Source organism: Lucilia sericata, unplaced genomic scaffold (genome assembly GCF_015586225.1).
Source record: "Lucilia sericata isolate MDLA Ls3-8-SP2 unplaced genomic scaffold, ASM1558622v1 Contig000293F_arrow, whole genome shotgun sequence".
Taxonomy (NCBI): domain Eukaryota; kingdom Metazoa; phylum Arthropoda; class Insecta; order Diptera; family Calliphoridae; genus Lucilia; species Lucilia sericata.
Genome location: NW_023994318.1, coordinates 32977 through 47026, shown reverse-complemented (window position 1 = coordinate 47026; position 14050 = coordinate 32977). Strand labels below are relative to the sequence as shown.

At 31.3% G+C, this 14050-nt stretch overlaps 2 protein-coding genes and 1 long non-coding RNA gene across 3 annotated transcripts; 2 read left to right on the top strand and 1 right to left on the bottom strand.

Moving 5' to 3' along the window:
• Positions 1-170: 170 nt before the first annotated feature.
• Positions 171-4669, bottom strand: LOC119603329 (solute carrier family 22 member 3). The gene is made up of 6 exons (XM_037955335.1): positions 4239-4669; positions 3854-4157; positions 1984-2087; positions 797-1566; positions 557-738; positions 171-493 (listed from the first exon to the last, which is right to left on the bottom strand). Exons 1-6 carry the CDS (start codon positions 4454-4456, stop codon positions 311-313), a joined length of 1761 nt encoding a protein of 586 aa, XP_037811263.1. The 5' UTR covers positions 4457-4669; the 3' UTR covers positions 171-310.
• Positions 4670-11240: 6571 nt separating this feature from the next.
• On the top strand, positions 11241-11815 carry LOC119603330. Its single transcript, XR_005231403.1, has 3 exons — positions 11241-11385; positions 11450-11596; positions 11673-11815. It is a non-coding gene; the product is annotated as an uncharacterized LOC119603330 (long non-coding RNA).
• Positions 11816-12083: 268 nt separating this feature from the next.
• On the top strand, positions 12084-12895 carry LOC119603324. The gene is made up of 3 exons (XM_037955329.1): positions 12084-12204; positions 12259-12445; positions 12500-12895. Exons 1-3 carry the CDS (start codon positions 12182-12184, stop codon positions 12893-12895), a joined length of 606 nt encoding a protein of 201 aa, XP_037811257.1. The 5' UTR covers positions 12084-12181.
• Positions 12896-14050: the final 1155 nt, after the last annotated feature.

The window sequence follows — 14050 nt, the reverse complement described above, 5'->3', positions numbered from 1 at the left end:
GAAATTTCCTTTTGTGGCCTCCGGTAGGTTAGTGGTTACTGTTCTAGTTTGGCAGACCGGAGGTCACGCTGTTCGATTCCCACCTGAGGCACTGGTAAAGGTTAGACAGTCGTAGTTTACCTTTTTATGGAATTTACCATATGTATTTTCAGAAAACATTGCGTGGGAAATTACGATTTTACATAAATGAAATTTATTATTATCGATTGTGATTATGTAGGACCATACGTGTAAGAGTATATTTTACTAAGAATATTCTATAAGTGGTATTAAAACTATATTTATAATTAAAAAATTTAATTTTCTACTACTATGAAATACTAGTGGCATTATTAGAAGACTTTTTCTCCTTTGAAGATCCTATGTTATCTGCCTCCTTCATTGTTGTTGGAAGAATTAAATTCGTCGTTTCTGGGAACAGCAATGTTAAGAAAGCACTAATGATAGCTGTTGCAGCAAATAATATTGCCGGCGCATTTTCATAGTATTTTGCCTGGTATGAAAAGTTAGAAATAATGATATAAAAACGACAAATTAAAAAATAAATAGGGCTTACAAGAAGGGGAGTTTGCGGCGCCAACATTGAACCAAATCTTCCCATCATGGAACAAAATGACAATAAGCTATTGCGTAGATTTGTGGGGAATATTTCTGAGGTGAAGAAGTATAAAACTTGAAAACTGGCCGTAATTGTTAATTTGCCGATCAAAAACAAAGATAATTGTAAATTGTGAGAGTCTGTAAATTAATTCGATTAATTATCATATTAAATGAACTTTTTTAAATTTCAATTTACCAGGCGGCATAAATATTGTTGCCAAACAGCACAATCCACTAATGAACATGCATCCAAACAGGGAGTATCTTCTGCCAAATCGATCCATAATTAGCAGCGGTAACAAAAATCCTGGAATTTCTACCATGGCTATATAAATGAAATTGTTGTACTTATTTCCATCTAATAGAACCGCATTTAAGCTCAGTCCATAGTACACCAAAACATTTACAATCCAACAAAAAGAACAATTTGTTATGCGCCAAAATAGTTTCGAGAAAGCTTGTTTTATTGGAAATTTCCCCTCCGAAACAATTTGAAGTTTTTCACGATTTGCTAAAACCAACTTGTCCAATGAGTGATCCGACAGTTTACGCTTATTAACTTTTGCCGCTCGTTTTAAAATGTTCTTAGCTTCATCCTCTCTACTTTGACTTAGAAGCCACCTGACACTCTCTGGCAATATCCAAAAGTATACGACTAATGATAAGGCTGGTACATACATGATGCGCAACAATATTCTCCAGTTTGGATAGTACTTTGCTACCAGGGCCAATAACATTTCTCCAATGGCATAAAAAATCGTAATTAAACTGCATGCAATAACACGTCTCTTAGGTCCTACTAGTTCTATTCCCACAATAAAGCATATTGAATATAGGGGACTTGAAGCCATGCTATCCAAAAATTCGAATATCACGAAAAATGTATACGATGTTGCAAACGAGCGAATTATTCCTAAAATGGCCGCAACGAATCCGCCTAAGGCAAGTGCAGTAACACGTCCATATCTAAAAGTTATTTTATTATTATTTATTGTTTTTATTGAAGGATCATAATATGTATATAAAATCTCTGATTTAAAATTTTACCACTATTAAAATTATATTTTAAATTTTAATACCTATCTATATCCTTTAACTAAAGTACAATTATAATAACTAGAAACGAGTTATCTGCATTATAAAATCCCACCTTTAGTTATTGTCAAGTTATAATAATGGACCTTAATATACATTTTTTAATAAATCCTTTTCAGAATATTATATTCGAGATAATAGAAAACAAAAATTTTATATAAAAATTTATTAATTTTTTTTTTAAATTCGAAATAAAATAAAATCGGAAATTTTTTATTTTTTATGATCGCGGTGTTAAGTTTTCAGCCGATTTTAATGAAACATAATGAAGAATAAAGAACAATTTACCTGTCTGAAATGAAGCCTCCAAGGGGAATGCCAACAAATTGTCCAATGTTGTTTAGCGTACCGACTAATGACAGTTTCCATTCATCCGAACAAAAAATGTCAAACTAGAAAGAAGTAAAATAGGGTTATAAAATAATAGTATATCGTCACCTTAATTTATAAGTGATGTATTTAACATTTTCAATGGTGGTCCAAGTTCCCCGAAAATATTCATTATTGGGCTGAGCAGTTTGGTATTGAAAATCAGCAAAATCGGTTCACAATTTCAGACTACCTCGAAAAAAATAATTTTTTTTTTCCTAATTCTCAAGTAGTTTTTTCAGAAACATCCGAAGATTATTCAATGAATTCTATCACACGTTATTCATTTTGCCCAGGGATTAATTATTTTCAAACTCAAAACAATCGGTCCAAAATTTCCCATAGCCCCATACAAAGGTACATATTTTCGAAAATGGGCTTATCGAAACTTTTTGAGATCGGTACATATTTGGTCACAGATCCCATATAAGGTCCACTTCCGAAAACCATGTTATATATTCTATTATTATTGGTATTATCTACCAAATTTTTTCCGGATCGGTCTTTAATTGGTCATAGCTACCATATAATTTCATTACTGAATTAAGATATCGGTACAAATTTCGTAATGAATCTGTTTAAAGTAGATATAAACTACCCTGAGAAATATTTTCCTGATCGACCCATAATTGGTCATAGCTCCCATATAAGATCTACTTTCAATTTCATTGATAGATAAAGATACCGGACTAAAATTCCTCATAATTGGTCAAAGCTCACATTTAAGATAAAATTTATTAAAACTCTGAAATTATTTAGATGGGTTTCGAGAAGCTTACAGGTGGGGGGTATTTAAGATTCGACATATCCGAATATAGCACTCTAACTTGTTTTATTTTATTTCACTCACTTTCCATATATGTACAATGTACATATATTACAGGCCGACAAAATTTTAAAAAAGTCGAAACCCTGAGACCAAGTTATACTTTTTAAAGGATTGAGGCGCACTGATTCTGAATGGATTTTCAAATGGCAAACAACATATACATTAGATTTGGCGCTGATACATATAACGTTTCAAATAAGGCCAAAAATTTGTTTTTTTTTCAAACTTCAGGACACGATATCTCGAATCCCAGATGTGATGGAGTAAAATTCGGCGCATCTCAATCCTTTAGAAAAGTATACTCTGGGTTTGTTATTTTTGTATTTTCAAAACTTTTTATGAATTTAAAATATTGTTGATAAAAAGAAATACAATAAAAAGTAAATATTTTAAAAACCAACAATTTTCCGAAAAATTAAAATTTTTTTAATAATTTTGTAATTATTAATAGTAAATCTTTGATTTAATATGGAAGGCAACATTCAAAGACCTTTCATATGACACGGTTTCTTCCTCAAAAAAGACCTTTTATACTTTGTTCCAGCTCAACAAATGTCAATATCAAAACAAAAATTTTGGGGCCACACTAATGTATAAACATATTCATATGTGAATTTTACCGGTCGTAAATTATCGCTTTAGGTATTTGCATGAGTTAATAAAATTTTAATCACATTTTAACAAATTAAACAAATCAATTGACACACTAATTGACTTAAACAGACGATCGGAAATGTGTATTTTTTGTTCACCTTATATTGTACAAATTAGATTGTACATATTTTTGTAGTTGTCAAATTATTTTTATCAATTAAATTGTACTTGTATAAATAAATTCGTTGAATGAAACAAAAAAACTAAAGATGTTTATCAACAAAACTGAAAAAAAAATTAACACACATTTGACAGACAAACAGTAGACTTTGGCTGATTAAAGCCTCGTACGATGAATATACTCACGTCATTTGAAATTGTGACTTCATTATCGCGAAAAATTAAATTATCGCTGCTACATATTTCGATTTGATTTTGATCAAAATTATCAGCCTTACATGTATCACCATAAATAGCACCGTCGTCATAATAAATAGCACCTTGTTCATTAATTCCGTAGACTTTAGGTATTCCAGTTGTGATGTTTTCTGGTAATCTGCTCGCGTAGCGTTTACATTGATCCAAACTATTAGTTTTATTGGGTATTGAAAATAATGTCCAGTGTTCATCGTAACGGCTGTTAGCTGTATCGCATTCTGTAATGTTACATCTAATAAGAAGTTTTTCTGTTCAGCCGATTTGTCTTTATATAGAAGGTGACACATTTTAGAGAATGTATTTATTATTTTACCTATAAGTCACTGTACTGGCTGTGAAAACATAAGTCACTGAAAATATTGCATTAAACATCATGGGTATGCAAATGAGAATAAAAATGAACAATTGAAATTTTCCAAATTGTCCAATACGTATGAGTATAGAGTCCAGCGTAAATTCATCTTTATCAGCGTTATGTTCTGGCGTACTCAAATCGACAGTAGCTGAAATACTTTTTATAGTGGACTCCATGTTAATGTACGAATTTTATAGATTGCAATATTTGTGACCGGTTTTTAAAGATTTAAATTTAACTTTTAATTTATGGACATTTAGAATAAAACTGCATATTGCGACATGTATCGGTAGTAAGTTATTTGTATTTTTTTCTATTTATTTAATGCCTGATTAATATTTTCTTGTTTAAACTGAGAGTTCATTACCCGTCGGTCGCTCTATAACAACTGATCGATTTTAGTGAAAAAAACCTTCTTGATTACTTAGTCCGATTAACTAACAGCTACTATACAAGTAAGTGTGAGTACAAAAATACAATAATATTTATAATTTTAGTATGTGTATTTATTTGATTAACGGTGTATTACTCAGTACAGATTTCGCTTTTTCAGCACGTTATTTTAAAAATGTCAATTTAATTAGACGTATTATATGATAATCTCAATAAATATGCTAATCTTAAGAAATAATTTTTATATTAAACAATTTTCAATGACCTAGCATCTATGCCATAAGCGGTTACAAATTTCTAATTATTAATAAAATGGATTAAATTAATAGAAATAATTGGATTTTTAAATGATAACATAGGCCAACAAAATGTACAAACTTTTGAAACCAATCCGACAGATTTTAATCTCCGAATCCCAAATCTGATATCTGATTTTTTATATATACGATTAAGGGTTAATTTCGATTTTTACGATGTCATCATAAATACGGGCCTTCATTATATGTATATTTATACTGAGTTTCATTTAAACAAAATATTATTCAAGAAAATTTTCCAATATTGCATAGCTTGAGTTTGACCTTCACAGTTTATGGGCTAACATTATTCGATTTTACTAAAACTTTAGATCTATGTTTCCTATTATCTTAAATTGTATATTCTGAAAAAGTTTTATATGAAATGGATAACAGTAAAGAATAAAGCCTGTTTTTCAAAAATTTTAACAAAAAATTGTTTTCTCCGAAATCCTCAAACTTCAAATAGCAAGTTCCGCTAATATGTGAGACTGTAAAATTACAGAATTTTATATTTGGGACACAAGTGTACAGTCAGCAGAAAGAAAATATAAAAATGTGGATAATTGGTAGGTGGTATTACTTTTTTATTTCTATATATGGAATCAGCACACTGTCATTAGTGAAAATTATTTAAAAAGTTGTTGAATTGAATATTTCGTAGCGTTTTTTGATAATGGATATAAAAAGTAAGAAAATAAATCCGAACATGACCCACCATATGGTACCCTGCACTCTAAAAGACTATTCCATACAAAATTAATTGCCTTATATACATTTATATGTATATTTGCAACTAAATATTTTGTAATGTCACCTATAGTATAATATTTTATGTTAACTGGTCTGCTCTTGAATCGAGATGTGGTTATAGTACGTTTTTTACGCGATATAACAATTAAGAAAATAAATCCATTTTTGACCTTAAGTGAACTACTGGTATTTAGTTGCTTTAACGTCTCCGTTATTTTAAAATTAAGAATATCTTTAGGATATGGAAAAGTATTGAAGTACTACTTAGCAATAGCATTTGCATTCTCCAAAAAATCACATAAACAAGTTATAATTTATGGGAAATTTTATCTAACACAATTAAAAATGTTAGTTAAAAAGAAAAGTAGTAATAAATAATTAAATAGTAAGTGTAGCTGTTAATTGTGATAGTGGATTTTCCCTAGAAGATTCCCCCGTATACAGTGAATTGTAAATATGTAAATATGTATATGTATGAAAATTGTGTAAAGTTTCAAATTATAATAATAAATATAAATTGAATTAACTATTAACTATTATAATAGTTAATCCTCAAAATTTCTCCAGAAATGATAATTGTGTAAGCATTCTAGAATCATATGTATGTATGTATGTATGTATGTATGTATGTATGTATGTATGTATGTATGTATGTATGTATGTATGTATGTATGTATGTTGTATGTATGTATGTATGTCTGTATGTATGTCTGTATGTATGTTATTGTATGTATGTGTATGTCTGTCTGTATGTATGTATGTCTGTATGTATGTATGTCTGTCTGTCTGTATGTCTGTATGTCTGTCTGTATGTCTGTCTGTCTGTCTGTCTGTATGTCTGTCTGTATGTATGTATGTATGTCTGTGTCTTATGTCTGTATGTCTGTCTGTCTGTCTGTCTGTCTGTCTTCTGTCTGTCTGTATGTCTGTCTGTCTGTCTGTCTGTCTCTGTCTGTCTTTATGTCTGTCTGTCTGTCTGTCTGTCTTTGTCTGTCTGTCTGTATGTCTGTCGTATGTCTGTGTCTGTCTGTCTGTCTGTCTGTCTGTCTGTAGTCTGTCTGTATGTCTGTCTGTCTGTCTGTCTGTCTGTATGTCTGCTGTCTGTCTGTGTCTGTCTGTTCTGTCTGTCTGTCTGTCTGTATGTATTTCTGTCTGTCTGTATGTCTGTCTGTCTGTATGTATGTATGTATGTATGTATGTACGTATGTATGTATTAGGCATCGCTTTTTGTGATACCACTTTTTAGAAAGTTTTGATTTTAACACAGGCTTGTCATAGGAGGGATGTCCTTTTTATTAGGTTCCAAATTCACTACTTCTGAAAAGAAGTAATTTTAAAGCTCTTTTTTAGGAAGTTATTCAGAAGTGAAATTGTAGTATTATAGAATACAACTAATTTGACTTAAATAATATTAACATTAATTATGGCAATAGAAACATTTAATACAAAAGCCCAAATATAAAATTTTTTATCTCACAAAAATGTAAGAACAAGTAAGCGTGCTACATTCGGCTATGTCGAATCTTAAATACCCTCCACCAGCAAGCTACCAACATTTATGCATATGTTGAACTAATTTTGATTAGGTCCAGAAAAATTTATATTAATAGGCCAGTTCGAAAACATTTTTATAGAATGATTTATCTATACAAAGAACATACTCATGTCGAATTTTATCCGGATATAATCATTTAATAACGAATTACGTGGTATTAAGTGATTTGCAGAGTAAACCTTATATGGGGGCTAAGACAACTTATTGTCCGATCCGGAAAAATATTACGTAGAATGATTTATATACACAAAATACACATTTAAGTAGAATTTTATCCCGATAACTTTGATTGTCAATGTGCATTTAAGTAATTTTCGGAAATGGTCCTTATATGGGATTTGTGACCAATTACGGACCGATAATGAATATCAAAAAAAAAAAAAAATCTTGTCGAATTTTAAGTGATTTTCGGAAGTGGACTTTATATAGGAGCTATGACCAATTACGGGCCTATCAGGAAAAATTTCGTAGAATTTTATCAAGATATCTTTATTTGATAATGAAATATGTGCGTTTAAGTGATTTTTTGAAGTGGACCTTATATAGGAGCTATTACCAAATATGGACCGATCCGGAAAAAATTTGGTAGAATGTTTATATGCTCACAAAACATATTTCATTGTCGTACTTGTCCCGATAGCTTTATTATTCAAAGATATATATGTGTTTAAGAGATTTTCTTAAGTAGACCTGATATGGGAGCCTATCATAACTTATATAAAGACAAACATATTTGTGTTGAATTTTATAAAGATAACTTAATTTAAATATATGCCTTTAAGTGGTTTTCGGAAGTGGGACTTGAACAATAATGGACAGATCCGTATAAAATTTGGTCGAATAATTTATATGTACACAAAACATATTTAAGTCGAATTTTATCCCTATAGCTTTAGAATTCAATGAAATATATGCGTTTAAGTGATTTCCGAAGTGGACCTTATATGGGAGATATGACCAATTATGACCCTATCTGGAAAAAATTTCGTAGACTGTTTCATATTTTGACAAAACATATTTGTGTCGAATAAAGCTATCTTTTATTTAACAATGAAATATGTGCTAATATATGAGCTATAACCAATAATGGACCGATCCGTAAAAAATTTGGTAAAATAATTTGTATGCACACAAAACATATTCAACTCGAATTTTATCACAATAGCTTTATTTATCAATGAAATACTTGCGTTTAGGCGATTTTTGAAAGTGGATCTTTTGTGTTGATATCGATATATTTTAGGAGGTTATTAATGATAAACTAATTTCCGGGAATATATACCTTTGTATGGGGGTTATGGGAAATTTTGGATCCATTATTTTGATTTTCAACATAATTGATCCCTGGGTGAAAAAAATAATGTGTGACAAAATTCATCGAATTATCTTTGTATTTTCTGAGAAAACGACTTAAGAATTACGAAAAAACCGGTAATTTTTTCGAGGCAGTCTGAAATTTTTACTCATAACTTTTAACGTTGTGAACCGATTTTGCTGATTTTCAACACCAAACTGCTTAGGATACTGAATATTTTCGGTGAATTTAGTTTATTTCTTTTGCTTAGTTTTAACGTGAGCGTGTTTTAGGCAGACAGACGGACATAGCTAAATCGACTCAGAATTTGATAAGGTCCCGGAATATATATACTTTCTTGGGTCTCAGATGAATATTTCTTGGTGTTACGGAATCTGTTTAGTCGGCAACAGCAACTAGAGACGTTATTCGGAAGACCGCAACACGAATCCATCAAATAACCCTTACACTAAACACCAACTCATTTCCAACGCTAAGTTCATCCTCTCCTCACTTCTGTTGGGTATCTATTGACTTCAGCAATAGCACCGACCTTATCTCGAATTATAGATTCCACCGAGCATCAGTCGTTTAGCCGAAAATTTTAAAGGTAACATGTCGGGGGGGAAGGAGAAGGGCATATAAAAGTTTGTCATTCCGTTTGTAATTTCCGAAATATAATTTTTCGACCCTTATAGATAGTTAGGTTAGGTTATAAAATAAAAACAAAAAAAATTATAATTTTAAAATTAGTGGCATTTACTAAACAAATTTATACTTTTACAACTGTAATTTTGTGTTTTTAATGTTTAGATTTGAAAGAAATTAACATTACTGTCGTTATATCAAAATAAAATGACGGGATTTGTTCGAAAATTCGAATATCAAAAACGAGTAAGCTCAGTGGAAACACCTTGAAGAGGTTTAAGCAAATCTAGTAGATCTCAAGCCAGTGGAAACATAGTATTAGGTTCGTAGGAGGATGTATAGTACATCAAATCGGAAGAAACACACCTAGGCCACTATCGGGCCTGTTGTGCGCTCCTTTTCATGAAAAGAAAATAGTTCACTGAGTATATTATTTTTTAATGTTCAGAAACTCAGTTTCCTGGACGTAATTCCTAAGAATTTTCCAATCAGTGTTAGTCAGGAATGTTATTTCCTGAATAACATTTAAGATACTTGGATCTAACTTCGACGAATGCCTGACAGTGGCAAAGAAAGTGCTCCAGAGTTTCACTGTCCTCTCCACATGCTCTACATTTGTCTGAATGCGCGCTGTCAATATTGTATAGATGTGCTCGTAATCCTGTGTCCACTTAGAATACGTACCATCATACTAACTTCAGACTTGCTTATTTTGAGGAGATTTCTCGTCTTGTTCTCATCAGGGCCTCCATAGGATCTTTGTGGTTCATTATTCCAAGAGCCTATATGGGATTCTCTTACCCAAATTTTTAGTTCAGCTTTTGTTGCGTCGAATGGTTTTGCGTTTGTCAGGCTAACTACCTAGAACTCCCTTCCCTTTAAAGCTATTAAACTGGCCCTTGCCGACTACTCCCGGGTGGCCTGGTATCCATATGTAAACCTTACATCCTTCATTGGAAGATTCTTAGGAATTACGTCCAGAAAACTGAGTTTCTGAATACTGAAACATAATTCATTCAGTGATTTTTTTCATGAAAAGGAGCGTACAACAGGCCCGGTGTATTTCTTCAGATTTGATGTAGTATACATCCTCCTATCAACATAACCTAACCTATTCCGGAGATTATAATAGTCTTAAATTATCGATTTTTATAAAAAAAAAAAAAAACGAAAACTGAAAATCATGTCGCTTTGTAGTGTGTATGTGTGGTTTTGATTAAAACATCTGTTTGGTCGATGACCAAACAGAAGACAAAACAAACAGGAAAGACGAAGTGGCCAGATTGCCAGCGGCGCTGGTATGCCCGCGTATTGCGAGCAATCTGTACCGAAACACACTAAACACAAAAAATCATACCAGCTATAAAATAAATAAAAGTCAAGGGGCTCGAAGTGGTGTCTCCAACTCCCTACATACTATACCTAACGAACAATTTCCTCCTGGCTGGTGTTGATGCCAAGAGATCACCCTCCCACTCGGGATTGCATCCCGCCATGACATCCTATCGTGGGGATGTCCCAGACTTTCCCCGCAAACATTTACTTTCCCTACTTACCGCCGAGTTTACTAAGTCTTATCCAATCATTTTAAATGATAACAAATTCGAAATTTTCAGTCAAACATTATAATATGATTTAGTTTTATTGAAACAAAATTACTCCAAACAGTATTTAACAATACTAGGTTTTGATTTAAAATTTAGTTTAGATTTAGTTTTAAGTTTTAATATTTTGAATTTAGATTTAGTTTTAGATTAAGTTTTACATTTAGGTTTTAAAATTGAGATTTAGTTTTAGTTTTAGATTTAGGATTTAAATTTAGAATTTAAATTTAACTTTAGTTTTAGATTTAGGCTTTAAATTTTGGATTTAAATTTAGTTTTAGTTCTAGGTTTAGATTTAGGTTTAAAATTTAGAATTTAAATTTAGTTTTAGATTTAGACTTTAAATTTAGTTTTGGGTTTAGATTTTAAATTTAGAATTTATGCTTTCAAATTTATGTTTACGTTTCAAAGGTTCATAATCTCGCTTGGGGATAAACCGGATCTGGCAATTCTTTTTCTGCGGCAACTATCTGGTTTACGGGAGGCAATTATCGTGATGGAAGTTTATGGCGGATGAGGCTTTCCTGTCCGTCCGTATGGTTCCGGATGTATAGGTATTCACGTACGTATATACAAAATCTATTCCACCAAATTCCTTTTACTTAATTTTCTCTTTTCTTTTATAGGAAACTACTTATAAATTTTCGGGAAACCTATGGATTAAACACCGCGATGGGACTACTATTAAAGGCTAGAGCTCTATCCTAACAACGCGCACGTGTGGGCATCAATTAGTCTTCCACACGGAATGGAAATGACGTATAAAAGACGAGGTAAGAACCCTTATTTATAAAATTGTTTCAATTATATAATTTTTTGTTTGTTTTATTTTTTATCTTTAAATAAAAGGAATCGTCAGAAGTCCGTCTAGTCGTTCAGGTAAAATCACTAAACTTAGTCGGAAAACCAAAATGATACCAGAGCACCCCAGGCGTGGTGGTGCTGGAAAGCAGCTTCTCCCTCGTTGGATGGAGTCGTGTTGAAGTGGCTTTGCAGGTTTGTTGTTTTGCCCTTGTTTAATTCAAAATTCAGTTTCAAGTTTAGCTTTAAGTCTAGTTTTAAGTTTAATTAACTTTTTTTTTCTTAAATAAAATTTATTTAATTTATAAAAAAAATAAAATCAAAAATTTATAGCATGTTTCTACATAACGAGTCACTCAAAAATTTCATCCTAATGAGTGTAAAAATTTGATTTAGGTTTCTATATATTTTATTGAGTGAAAACGTAAAAGTTATTGTCTTTTTAGGTTTTTATATTTCAAAACGATAGGTAAAGTATGTCAAAAACAGACGATTAGAAAAAAATATTCGTTAGAATAATTTTGAATTGAGTTTTGTTTTTAAATAGTGAAATAATCATGGATTCAGATAATAAAAAATGGTAAATATATGTATATTTGGGGTAATAGTTGAAAACAATGTTGGAAATTCGCAGTGTCAAAAAGACCACTGTAATTCAGTTCCAAAAGTTAGTTGCTTCAATGGAAGAATTTCCTAATCTCGCAAAAGGAAGCCCTACATTTGGAACTAGCCGAGCTGCAGTGGAGGAAACATGGGACAAAGTGGCACATAGAATAAATGCTTACGGACCCCCGGAAAGAAATGGATCCGAGTGGAAAAAGGTATTATATATAGTTATTAAATCAATTGATAAATTAATGATAGATCTTTCCTAGATATGGCAAGATTTAAAATGCAGGTTGAAAAAGAAAATTGCAGACAACAACAAAGGCCTTAAAGGAACTGGTGGTGGCCCATGTTCTTTAAATAATTTAACGGCTTTGGAATTAGATATCGATAAGATATGCCACCTCACATCAGCTGCCGCACCTGGTGGACTTTGTTTCGGAGTGCCTTCGTCAAATAAAGTACTTGATATATCGACTAACCAACGGGAAATAACAACATCAAACACATCCAAAAGACAAATTTTATGCACACAGAACAATAACATAGAATGTTATCCCTTGCCCTCTATACAAACCCCAAATATCACAGACATACTAACTCTATCACCCCCTAAACAACCATTAAAATCTCCGATCCTTACTATCCAGACTTATGGCAATTGATCCAAACATATTTATAAATTATACTATTTTATTTTTTAATAATTTATTTATATATGCCAAAAATTAAACAAAATGAAAAATTGTATTTGACAATCTCATAAATTTTAACGTAAAGGGACGAATGGTTTAAAAAAAACTCATTTCATTACGTACTCGTTCGCATACTACTCGTTCGTATAGAACTATGCACGTTATGTAGAAACATGCTATTAGTTTTTTTTTTCTATGATGAGGCCACCGACTCCACCTTCTTCTTTATTTGGAGCAAAAATCAAAAAGGACCGACATTTTTTTCTTTTGGCATCGAGAAACCTCGGTTACCAATATGGCTTCAACAAATTTTCAGCAATTTGTTTGCCTACATAAAATTTGTTTCTAAAGCTATTTGTTTTTGTTTTTATTCCTCTTCTTCTTTCTCAAAAAAAAAGAAAAAAAAATCCCTTTTTCATTGTGTTGCCACCTGTTTAAGTTTCTTTTTCTTCTATTCAGTAGCTCTACTACAGGGTGCACACGACAGCTTACTTTCATTTTGCGAAAATATCATCGGAAGTAGCATACCTGACTAACACTTTTTGGAAGATTCTTAGGAATTACGTCCAGGAAACTGAGTTTCTGAACACTGAAAAATAATTCATTCAGTGAAAAAATTTTTTTTCATGAAAAGAAGCGCACAACAGGCCCGGTGTATGCAGGAGATTATGCTAATAGTATTAAATTATCGATTTTTATAAAAAAAAGCGAAAATTGAAAATAATGTCGGTTACTTTCATTTTGCGAAAATATAATTGATTTTATCCTAGAAATGTATAAAAAATACTTTAACTCTAAATTTGTATGTATTTATACATTGTAAAGACTTTATTCAAAAATATTGATAAAGAAGGGCAAACTGTATTCATTAAACATTGTAATGAGCATAATATAAACGAAGATTATATTAAAACAGTTAATTAAATATAAATATATGTATGTATGTACGTATTTATTTTAGACAGGTGTATTTTTTGGTGTAATTATCTGCAAGAATAAGTTGTAAATACATATATATAAACTTTTTATATTTAGTAAATATTGTACAGGAAGGCTGTATAAAATTTTTGACTTTAGTACTTATCATTTCTGATTGCAGAATTTACATGTCCTAGCAGGAAGTCA